Raw genomic sequence first — 12,594 nt, forward strand, 5'->3', positions numbered from 1 at the left:
TGGACACAGTGCAAATCAGTCCTGACACCCAAGAAGTTGAACTAAACAAGTTTAGAAAGTCACTGTTGCTGTAATCTAATTTCTTTAATGCCATGTCATTTAGGCCAGATAGCCCCGTTTAATAAACACATGTGGATAGAGTTTGTTGCATCAATGTGCCCAGCGTAAAGAGGTTGGCAATTGAGTGGGTGCAAGTATGTCCGCCCTTTAGCATTGTCGAGCTAGGCCTGCACTCAGGGCAGGGACTTTCTGTGGTGCACAGCGTGGTCTGTTAGTGTCCAGAAGCATGTGGGACGTTTTTGGGAAATGAGGAAGAACACCAAATTGTAATGCACCCAGGGCACTCTCTGAGCGAAGACCGATGCTGGATGTGAGATCCCCAGGGTGGACTTCACCCACCAAAGGTTAGGTGGGTGAGTTGAGAGGTATGACTTTAGGCATTTTTCAATAAGTGAGCATGCCTTTTTTGATTCTACATATTTCATGATCGGAAACGATCAAAGCAAACGAACATCGTAACCCTATTTTCCTGTTTAGATTGGTAAATTCCAGACTGTTAAACCGCATGAAGGGTGGGAATTTCTGAGTTACTTTAAGCCAAAAGAGGCCGGCGCGTCTGGGTTCAAGTTTATCCATTTGGCGGGGACCCAGCTATGAGTTCCATTCAACAAATGTGTCTGAAAGCTGCCGTTCTCACTGTTTCTTAAAGGCAGCCACAGTCAGAAGAATGTGTAAGCAGAAGTTTCCACAGTCGAACAGATGCATTCTCTACTGATTATCCTCTTTTGATGAGGCCCTGGAGACGTTCTTCGTTCTAAACAATGTTTTCCCGTGATTCACTTGCATGGGAATCAAGATACTTTTATAGTCTTCTGCAATATTACATTAACCTGCACAGTCAATCAAAGATTGGCCGACTATGATTTACAACTGACCCCACAGAAAATGAAAACACCCTCGGCCAGATGTTCAAAAGTTATGATGCAAACAGGAGGTGTGCGGCACATGTGCAGATTCTGTACCCTTCCTCATACACATGGTTGTTGCTTTGCAAACACTGGTGTACCACAGCCTTGCTGAGTGGCCTGGGGTTATTCCTGTGCTACTTAAAACTTGCACTGGGAATGTGCTGCTATAGAAGTCTTCTAGGGACTGCAGGTCTTCTGTCAGCTGAACAGATTGCGTTGCAGCATCTGTTGTGACTGACTCATGGTCATTTGAAGAGAGGGGTTGGGTGCTTCCGAGTATGCTGACCAATAGCACTGTGTATCTTCACACATGAGCCCAATCATTAATGTCTTTGCTAGATGATTGATTTGTGACACACAAATTCCATTTTACACGGTAAGTTATGTTATATAAGTTATATTGCATTGACTAACGCAGTTCCGTTGTTTCTAAATACTGTAAATAACATATGTTACTATTATATATTTATGGAAGCAGTTTACCGAAATTGGAGTTTAGAAGTCTGTCTTTTCTGGATTCAAACCCATGGCCTCCAGATTACCCCATTTGTTGGCCATTAACGTTCAGCTCACTGAGTTGTCCTCTCAAAACAAGTGTTTTGCCCACAACAAAGACTGCTAAGAGCTGTTCCTGTTTTGGGCAAATGTTTCCTTTACTACATATTCTCCAGCCCTGACCTACATGTGTGCTGCTGTTGAGGGTAGGGTAATACCAGTAGAATTCCATGGGGGTTGGCCCTAAAACCTGCTGTCCAAACATTTATAAAGTTAGTGTAGGTTCAAGTCGTCTCTGCTGGATTCAACACAGTGGTAATTCAGGGTTGCCAGTGTAGGTTCGGTTTGCCTATGTTGGAATCAGCACAGTGGTAATGCAGGTCTGCCGTGTAGGTTTGAGTTGTCCTTGCATAATATAACACACTAGTAATGCAGGTCTTCTAGTGTACGTTTGGTTGTCTTTGCTGGATGCAACACAGCAGTAATGCAGGTCTGCTATTGTAATTTTGAGTTTTCTCTGTGAGATGCAACACAGTAGTAATGCATGTCTACTAGTGTAGGTTTGGGTTGAGTACCTTCAGGCTCACTTTCAAGGCTCCAAGGATGGGATGGCACCACATTGGGGTAGAGCTGACAGTAGAAAAAGACCACATACTAGGTTGAAGGTGGTTCAAGTCTTTTCTGCCCCTGAGGCTCTGACCAAGAGGCCAACCATCTAGCTCTTATAGTCACTCTAGTGGTCCTGGGTTCAAGATGCAGGTCTAGTCCTTTGCTAAGGTGGCAGGGCAACAGAGCAGCAGTTCTTCTTGCAGAGCAGTGGAGCAGTCCTTCTGAGTCTTCCTCAGTCCAGAGGTGTACTGAAGAGTTGGGTATGAGGTTCCATTATTTTGATGTGTGCCCACTTTGAAGTAGGAGTGGGTTCTGGAGGTTTCCACCCCAGAGGTGCTTGGAATTTCCTGCCTCCCTGCCCGGGCCCCAGCTTGTCTGGGGTCACAATAGACTAGTGTCTAAAATTTGTGAGCGTGCTGAGGCTGAGCCATTGTGATGTGCATGTGTGTTAGGTGACAGCTTCTCTCCTTCATCAACTTCGAGAAGGCCGATCCTGCCAACATTTATGCTCCTTTGTCTCACTGTCTTTGGAGCAATATGCAAAGACCAACTGCCAGCTACACCTAGTCATGTGATCCAGGAAACAGGCCTCTGGGCTATTTAGGACCAGTCCTTGGGGTGATATATGCATTAAAAAGGAATGTTTAGACCTGGTAAATTCTCTATCTTGTCAGATCGAAATGGCAGGTTCAAACAGAACATAAAGGGTGCAATGTCCACTAGTAGTATTTTACTAGGGACTTACAACTAAATTAAGTGTGCCAATTGGGTTTAAGCAGATGTTACCATGTTTAAAGGAGAGAGCACAAATACTTTAGTACTGGTTAGCAGTGGTAAAGTTCACTTAGTCCTAAAGCCAGCAAAAACGAAGTCAGCAAAAACATGAGGATGGAAGGCAAAAAGTTGGGGAAAACCACACCAGGATGTTAGTTCCAACAAGTGGTAATGCTGGTCTGCTAGTGTAAGTGTGTGTTGTGTCTGCGGGATCCAAAACAGTGGTAATGCTGGTCTTCAGACTCTCCACCAAATGCATTTTAGCTGTGGTGGTTATTTTTTTAATTTTCTGGTTCTTCTTGGCCATGTTATGTTATTTTATGTTATGTTAGGCAGATTTGTAGCTTATCAGATGCTAGAGCATCCAGGTGCTGGAGCAGGTAAGTAGGTTGGGAAGGGCTTCTATTTGAACAGCCGGGTCTTCAGTTTTTTGCAGAAGTTGAGTAGTTCAGGGGCAGTCCTTATGTGTTGAGGAAGTTCATACCAGGTCTTGGCGGCAATGTAGGAGAAGGAATGTCCTCCTGACTTGCTTCAGCAGATGTGGGAAAAGCATGCAAGGACGAGTGGGACTGAGTGTAGATGTCTGATTTAGTGGTTGAGTTGAAGTTGGTTGTTGAGGTTTGCATCTCAGATGTTGTGGAGGGCTTCTTAGGTATGGATGAGCAGCTTGAATTGACATCATTTCTGGATGGGTAGCCAGTATATTTCAGTGAGGTAGGGAGAGATGTTAGATCTTCTGTGGATGACTCGAGTGAGTCTGGCAAAGGTGTTCTGGATGCTCTGCAGTCTTTCAGTGAGCTGGTTGGAGATGCCAACGTAAAGTGTGTTGCCATGGTCCAGTCTGCTGGTAATGAGGGTGTGGGTGACAGTGCATCTCATACATGTGGGGAGCCAGTTGAACCTCTTGCGGACCATTCTGAGTATGGGGAAGCAGGATGCAGGATTAGGTCACTGCATTCACCTATTTAGTAATTGTGAATTGTTTAATCTAAGATCATACAGATGTTTCTGGCATGGCTTTTGGGTCCCAACTTAGCTGACCACCAGAAGGAGTCCCATGCGGAGCTCTTGTTTCAGAACGTCAGGATCTCAGTTTTGTCTGTGTTGAGTTTTAAGCAATCCTCCCTCCTCCAGCTGGCAATGTTGGTCATGCAGGAGGTACAATTAGTCCTGGGGGTGTTGTTGGTGAGGGAGAGGTTGAGTTGTGTGTTGCTGTTGATGTTGTGGGTTCTTATGATGCAGGTTAAGGGTGTCATGAACTGAATGGCATATTACTGTTCTTTCTTTGGCTTTGAGTGAGTGTGTGGATGGTCGAGGTGTGGTGGATGTGACTGGTTAGCCCTATATAAGTAGGGCTGAGCACGAGTTTGGATATCAGTTACATGTCCTGTTCTATTTCAGAGTTTGTATTGGAATGTCAGTGTGCTAAACAACGTCGCTATTTATTTCCAAATACCCAAATGTATGTGTTCATTTGTTTTGAATTGTGACATGGAGTCACTTTGTGGTGCTTCCAAGTTGATGCCATTAGAGCATCTTATAAGCCCACTCCCAGTGTGACAATACATTGAGAAAAGTGTGGCATGGTAGTTCTATTTTATTTGTTGGTTCCTGTTTTATATTGCATGAACTTCGCCAAAGGGCATAAGAGTGATATATGTAAGCATCAGACTATATTACCCAAGGTCAGATTTGTGAGTAAATTAAGGGGCAGATTTTCTATTATTTTGTATTGTGGGGCAGCTCCGGCACAAAATCCTTTTTTAGTATTTACCAAGCCATGCAAAGCCACTTTGTGTGGCTTAGTAAATACAAAGTAACGCAATGCAGTGCATAGCACTGCCTTGCATTACTTTGAGTTGGGAAGGCGGTCCATGGGTGGAACATGGACATTCATATTCATCCACCTGTAGATTTTGGCAGATTCATAAAGTTATTAATGCTAGTGAATATAGGTATGTGTCAAAAAGTGAAACATCCCTAAAGCAGGCGTAATGAGGAGAAATATTTTTCTCCTCATCTCAAATAAGCCTCGAAGGATTGTTTTTGTGCAGGAAGGCATCCATTGTTGCTGGATCAATGGGTGTGAAGAGTTGATGCAAAAAATCAGAAGAAAGCTACACACAGTCATAAAGCACCACAGAGACTCAATTATGTCCATAAATATATTGTTAACCATTTAAAGTGATCTCCATTTCTCCATAATTTTCTTCTTCATGTCCAACTCGGGGGATGTGTGATGTGAAATTCATCCATAATTTCTTGGATGAAACAGAAGTTACACTTAGAATGAATTATGGTCACCATAAATTATGTTTTATAGATTGATCATTTTAGTAAGACTGCTATAACTCGTGGGAATTGATTTTATTGGTGTCAGAAGGTAACTTTGCAGATATTTCACTCCACTAATTGCATACATTCATAGTTGGTTCCTGAAATATTAAAATATATAAATAACAGTGATAAACAACCCATCACAAACTGTAATTGCTATGATCACACTTTGTGAAAACTCTGAGTAGCTAGCCTTCAGATAATGGAATGCATAAATCTTAATATGTTATGTTTTGTTATGCTATGCTATGTGTATTTGTATTGTGCACAACTCACCTGTTAGAGCAGTGGTTCTTAACCTGTGGTCCAGGGACCTCTAGGGATCTCCGAACGACTGCTTAAAAAATGAAATGGTATTAACAAATTAACAATGTGTATATAAAAAGCAGCAAGTGTAAAATGTAAAAATTAAAAACGTTCTGTAAATGGGAAACCATTTAAAATTGGAAGCTACAAATTAAATTAGCACCTTCAGATTGATTTGTGGGAGCAGTGCATGTGCATCAAACAGAATTTAGTATAGATGATGAGTCTGTTGATTTTTTGTGTTTGTTAATGGATTAAATACAATATTTAATTTGTGTATGTATTTAATGAATGCTTGTCTATGTATTTGTTTGCAAAACAAATCATTGAAAATGCTTAAGCCAGGTTCCCTGGCTCTCAATAATGACTCAGTGGGGGGTCCCCATATTTTAATAATTCAGGGTCCCCTGGGTTTTAGTAATGATTAAGTGGGGGTCTACAGACGTTTGTACAGGTGTACTCTAGGTTTGTGGAAGTCTGTATGGTTGTTGTGAAACATGGTGCCAATGTTGTATAGGTCTTTCTATATGTGTGAGGAGTGTTTATCTGTGTTGAAATTTAACTGAAGCATGGAGAATTATCTTCTTCCTCATGTGTCACTACCATTTTTAGATTGCTGACTTTTCCTCATCAGAGAAATAAAAACTCTTGACCACAAAATGTTTGCATAGAGGCAGCAATAAAATAAATTGTAATAAACAGTTCGGTACACATTCTTTATATAGAGATTAATACAAACACATTTAATAAGATCACATTCTGTTAAATGCTTTGAAAAAACAGGCAAAATTTGAATATATCGACAGTATTTTTGTAGTTGTTTAACAGTGTATCACTGATAAATTTAAAGCTTAATAGTTTGCAATTTTCTGTGCAATCTGCACTTGCAAATTAGGCAGTTTTGAAAATCTTCATTAAAACTACTACATGCCCTGAGAAACCAGAAATATAGCATTTTGTTTGCAGAATTTGCAGATAAAAAAAGAAATGGAAGGCCAACAAAATGGACGCAATGTAAACGCTTAACACCACCCCGTAAGTGTAATACTTGAGATGTATAATGCAAGTGATGGACACAGAAAGTAACCTAAATCTGTGGATTTTCTCATAGTGGTTTTTAGATCAAATATATTCTGACCGCAGTTCAAATATAGTGTATTTTAAGAGCTGTCTGTGGAATGTGGTGTTCCATTTGTATGCAGAACTGTGGCTAATCTAGCTATGTTTCTGTGTCTATAAGTTAGTTACTAAAAATATACTTTCTGTTCATCCTGTAGATTGAAGAACGGGCAGAGTTTTTGAGCAAATCTGCTCAGAAGAGGTAAGTAATTAGCACATAATTCTCTCATAATTTAACATGTTCTCTTAAAATTGATATATCAGACAGGAAAATGAAAATGATAATGAAAACAAACCTTTCTTTCAAAGTGGTGTCAAACCAACGCAACCAGCAGCAGTTGTTTCAAAGATCGACAGCCGGCTTTCACAGTACACCAGTGCAATTGAGGTAGGTTGCATTTCATACCCCTGTCTCTTTTTTCACATTTGAGATGAAACACACAAAATACAATTTCATCTGTAATTGCTACTATGACCTATTTGCTAGCCTTGTCTTCAGGCACACAATAAACAGGTGCTTCCTGTCATATCTACCCATCCCAAAACTACTAGGTTGGTCGCTCCAATTTCTGTCACCATTCTAGACTAAATTGTGAATAATCTTGATTACTGGACAATTATTTCTCATCTGTCCCATAAGATTACCTAATATATAAGAGTTGATTTCTAAAAGGTTTCTTTCCTTCATTAGCTGCAAATATCTAGTCTACTCTAGAAATCGGTGATTTATGTATCAGTATTGTGAGCATTTTTCACCTTCATCTTGGTCATTTTGGGAGTCCATTGTCATGTCATATATTTAACTGCTTAGCATCTATTTATCCTTACTCTGTAAAGTGTATCATCCTACTTTTGCAGTAATTGTGTTTCAAGTAGCAGTGCTAAGCCTAGGGCCAATTACATGCTGAGTGAAAATGTTTGCACAGTAATAATAAGAGTGATAACCAATTTATTGCACCATCTCTCATACCCTAGCCAAAATTTGACAAACCTATTAACTGACATATTTTGTTCCCCATCAACTTCTATAAGCTGCTTTTTATCTTACTTTTTAATGAGTATTTATTAAAGTTTCCACACCTTGGTATATATTTTTTTCTTTTCAAGCTAAAGTGTTCCATTTTTACAAATGTAATTGCAAAAAATGATTTATTTAGACATAAACCTTTTTCAGTATTAAATTTAGGGAAAAAATTGTGTGCAGCTTTACTCCCGTTTTTATGAATTCCAAACGGGACACTTAAACATCAAAAGAATCTCTATCATAATTGGTTGATTCTAACTAACAGAAGAGGTGAGGTGGTATCCCAGAGTACATCCTCCCGCAAGTTTATGTAGACTACCTTACCCTAACCCTACTAAGAGCCTTTAATGTCTGAAACATTCATCATGACTGTCGTCCTTGTCAGCAGTCTCATGGACGGCTACAGATCTGGGTCTGATCTTCCGTAGAGATAAGTGATATATGTAAGTAGGAGGTGCATGAAATAAACATGGCAATTAAGAAATGGAGAGATATTTTCTTAGTGTAATGACATGCATAACATGGGAATTAAAATGGAAAAACAAATACACAATTTTGGTATCCCTATCCCTTTAAGGACTGATATTGTTGGGTTCCATGTGAAGATTGGTTCACATTGATTGTGTCAAACACATGCACTTTCTTCACACGTTATTGCTGTTAATATTGCTATTATTGTTAGTTATTGCTGAGTTATTTGCTATAATTATTGTTGTACAACAAGATTATGATTATTTTCCTGTTCAGTGGTTTTCTTTTAATGATTTATGTCAGAAAGTAGATTAATATTTTGTGATATAAGGTCCCTTCCCAACTCAGTAAGCACACCCTAGTTGGGTCTTCACATAGGTCTCAGTGAAAATCTGCTCAACCTCTGGTAGCAGTGGTATAAGCAGAAGGCAACTATCCAGAGAAGTGTGTTTTAAGTCCCAGCATTACCAAAAATGTTAAAGTCAAGAAAACAACACACTAAAAGTTTAGACCAATAGAGAAAAATAATAAAAACAAAGACACTTAAACAATTAAAATTGCACAAGGGAAATTGGAGCTATGAGCTTTAAAACTTTTAAAGTGTAAAGAGATTACAGCACCATGGAAAATTATCAGTTTGTATTTTACTGGGTCCAATCATGACCTCCGGCCAACCATTATAGAGCAGAGGTCGGCTAAGGTAAGTAGGTTACACTGGTCAATGTTTTTACCTTAGGATGTAGTCTAAAGTTTGGCTCTCCTTTGGTTCCTGTGAAATAAGGTCCAAGTTAGAAGCCACCAAACGTCTCTAAAACTTGTGTACATTATCTTTGAGCTCCTGCTGCAGCCATTGGTTTTGCCACCAAAAGCTCAAAGTGTGATAAAGCTGGATTTCAGAGCCACCAAGCTCACTTCACTGCTGGGATAAATTAGCCATTTCATCATGGTCCAAATATTTGCTTTGGGGCACGCTCACTTTATTTTGGTTCTCAGAATACACCAGCATGACAAGGCTGAAATATATAGCCAGTCACAATGAGGCCACATACCTTTACCCTCAGATCCCACTGGACCCAATTTCACCATAACCAGGTGTTCTCAACTGCCTAGAGTGCACCCTCCATAGGGAAATCTCAGCCCTTTCTTCTGGTGCTCCAAAAGTGGAAGAAAATGACTGAGCCAATGTTTCTCCAACTGCTGGGAAAGGTCACCCTAGTCTATCTTGCAGCCCTCTGTTCCTCAGATCATGTTTCTAGGCATGAGGTCTCTCTCCAGCCAGGACTCCTGCAGGGTACTGGATACAGTGGTCAGCTAGTCCCTCTTATGGTCAGAGGACCTTCCTCTTTATTGTCTCTGGAGCAGACACACAAGGTGGCAACCACTTAACACTTAGAGAGCCATCCTAGTCTATTCTAGCCTTCAGTCAGTGACCTTTTTTATCCAGCAGTTTTATTCTCACATTCAGGTGAGTTAATGGTGAGATACCAGTCTTTTCCTGTGCACTAGCCAGTGATTGGAACATTTCTAATACTTAATGGTGGCTAACCTCTTGCACTATCCAGACTACCTTTTTTTCAACACTTCCTTTTTGCTTTACAGCAAATAAATCCCGGAAGCCTTAAATCCAAAATGGCCATCCCTTCCCCCATTTGGATGGACTCTGGTAGTTAATTAGCCACTCTTCTATTCAGATGAGGAGCCCTTCCCTCTCAGAGGGTAAAAACTGGTTTTCCCTCATGTTGACGTTGCAGGCAGGGTGTCTAGGATAGACCTGAGCATGAATGGGAGCAAAAGAGAAATAGCTGCTAAGGCCGTCCTTTATTCTTTCAGTTCTTCCCATTCCCTTTCTTGATGATTCATTTTAATTAAGTGGTCAGTTGTGACAAAAGCAGTGCCTACCTGGGGACAGAGGCCAAGCCATTGCATTTTGTAGCAGGATCATTATCTTCCAGCTAGGTATGTGCATTTAACCTCTACAGGGCTGGTGGGCCAGTTTTCTCTGAGACAGCATAAAGTGCAGTTGTGTAACATTACCTTTCTACTAACATGATCAAAATCCTACCTTCAACACTAAATTATAATTTTAAAGCTAAGTGAAAAATAACTTTCAATAACTTTTTCAGCACTTTGACACTGGATAGAGAAAGGAAATAAACCTGTAAATCCAATTGAGTACTGTTCCAAACAAATTCAGTTTACCTACACAGTGAAAACTGCTTTTGGATATTTGGACATTATTTCCAATGTGCAGTGTTTCACATTAACATATATTAAGTACTCAGCCATGTTGGCTCTCAAGGAACTCTTAAAAGGTTACTTATTTAATGTATAATATAGATTTTTCAACATATCACATGTGCTTTTCTCTAACATATGTCACTGTCTTGTCATATGTGAGTGGTGGAAAAAAGTAATGCACCCCACACATGTCATTTAAATTCTATGTCATTGATGCATTTCATGCACTATTTCTTGCACCACCTACCTTAGCCTTATAGGTTAGGTAAAGGAAAGTAAAATATGCCAACCATGCTAGTTAGGTAAATTCAAAGCACAATACATGTTTTAGTGGGAAAGCACAGGTGCTATACCACCTACAGTCAGCAAATCCAGACATGAAGGTATTGGAGGCCCTCATGTGTGAATCTCATTCCTTCTTCAAGGTTTATTAAGACACAGTTCTGTAAAAAATATTCTGCCACTTTTAGAGGAGAAGTGCTTCTTTCTAGAGGCAGGACATTTCACCTTTCCCCCGTGGCTCCATGCACATTTGTGCCAGACCTTGTTGTGGGTATGTAAAGCACCTTACGGATCTCCAAATGTGGCACCAGAGGAGCTACAAACATCTCTGTTTCCAGAAAGTAATGATTAGAGTGTCAATGTATCCTCCCTCCGCTGTTTGTGGTGCTCCTAAAGCTCTGATGCCTGATGTTCTAGCTGCATTCTGTAGGGTCTCTATAGCACTTTCAAAGCTTACTATTTTTGCCCATTCCATAAACAATCCCTGTTAACCTTCATTCTCTCCATGTTTTTGGGTTGGGTCATCCAGTTGCTCTGCTCTTCTCCTAATCCTGCCAACTCATTTCTTCACTCTCATCTAAATGAGAATACAATTTCTTCAGGAGAGTTTGAAAAGAGAAAATATGTTAATTGATGTCAGTCACAGTGGTGCTTAAGTACTTCAAAAGATTAATCAGGATTGTTTTCCCCTGCATTGTGTTGGCTCTATGGGGGTGAGTTCCCTATTACAAGGATGGAGTAAAATTCTCAAATTTAGTTAAACAGTTATGGATTGCAAGGTTTATGTTGATACATTCAGTGGTATCATTATTAGGACAACTGTTTGGTGGTGTCATTACTCTATCAGATTAATCCAGAAAATGTATTTTCATGATGTAGTCACTTTATTTGTAAAACAGGAACATATGAAAAGTCCAGATTATGTGCATTTGTTTCCAGTGCAGAATTCTTCCACCATAGTAACTCTGTTGAACAGCTTTGTGTACTGCTTTTGTACCTTGCTGAGGTTTGTAATGCTGTGTAGCAGTCCAAGATGCAAGTACCTTGTTCACCATCATTATTCTACCTTGTTACACTGTGACAATAAAGATGGAACTTACTATGCCCCACATGCTGGCGGGTGATACATGATTATGAAGAAACAGACTGCAGTTCTCCTCCAGAGGATTGGCTTGTACATTTGCCAGCTGTTTACATATAGTTTTGCCTGCATCTGCATTATATTTGTATATGTGGGTATACATTTTTGCTGATGTGATTTGCATGCTTGGTTATTATTTGTCTAAGTCACTTAGGATATGTTTCTTGCTCAGGGTACCAAGGCTGGCAAAGCTGGCAAGCCAGCAGCTTCGGATCTTCCACTACCAGCTGAAGGTGTCCGCAATATAAAGAGCATGTGGGAGAAAGGTAGTGTGTATTCTTCACCTGGTGGCCCCGCTACGCCCAATAAGGTGAGCATATCTTAATCAAACTGCTACAAGGTTTGAAATGATTGGGCTATTAGGTGGCCTAAACAGTTGATTAAGTATAAAAAACTTGCCCAAAGTGTTTCATTTGTAGTTCTTGTAAAGCTGATGTCAATGTATCTCCTTAAAGGACTTCAGTTTGTGGCCTATCTCCTTTAGTAGTCATTCACAAGTTTATCAACAGAATATGGAGGACACACTGATTTGATGTTGTAATCACTACTTTATATAATTGTCTACTAATAAAGTTACCAAAAATGCTGTTTTGAAATTTTTACTTTTAAATAATTGTGTGATATGGAGCGAGATGCAACAAAACCCTCACCAACCAGAGACATGAAATCCTCATTTTCTTGTATATCAGCATCATCCATATTCAGCTATACCGCAGCCCATGTAAAGTCTTTCCTCACAAATTCATGATTTTGCCTTTTCCAGAAAACAATTCAGTAGTGTCTCTGAAAAGATACTCCAGGTGCTTTTTCAATCATTCAGTTGCTAACGG

The 12,594-nt window shown here is 39.9% G+C and overlaps 1 protein-coding gene across 6 annotated transcripts in view; it reads left to right on the top strand.

Moving 5' to 3' along the window:
- Positions 1–12,594, top strand: part of CALD1 (caldesmon 1) — a 519,621-nt gene that overhangs the window by 477,740 nt on the left and 29,287 nt on the right. For all 6 annotated transcript variants that reach the window (XM_069228452.1, XM_069228449.1, XM_069228451.1 and 3 more), the window contains 3 exons: positions 6,767–6,810; positions 6,918–6,996; positions 11,937–12,074. In XM_069228452.1, coding sequence (XP_069084553.1) covers positions 6,767–6,810; positions 6,918–6,996; positions 11,937–12,074 — 261 coding nt within the window. The remainder of the gene's footprint in view (positions 1–6,766; positions 6,811–6,917; positions 6,997–11,936; positions 12,075–12,594) is intronic.

This window comes from Pleurodeles waltl, chromosome 4_1 (assembly GCF_031143425.1).
Source record: "Pleurodeles waltl isolate 20211129_DDA chromosome 4_1, aPleWal1.hap1.20221129, whole genome shotgun sequence".
Taxonomy (NCBI): Eukaryota; Metazoa; Chordata; class Amphibia; order Caudata; family Salamandridae; genus Pleurodeles; species Pleurodeles waltl.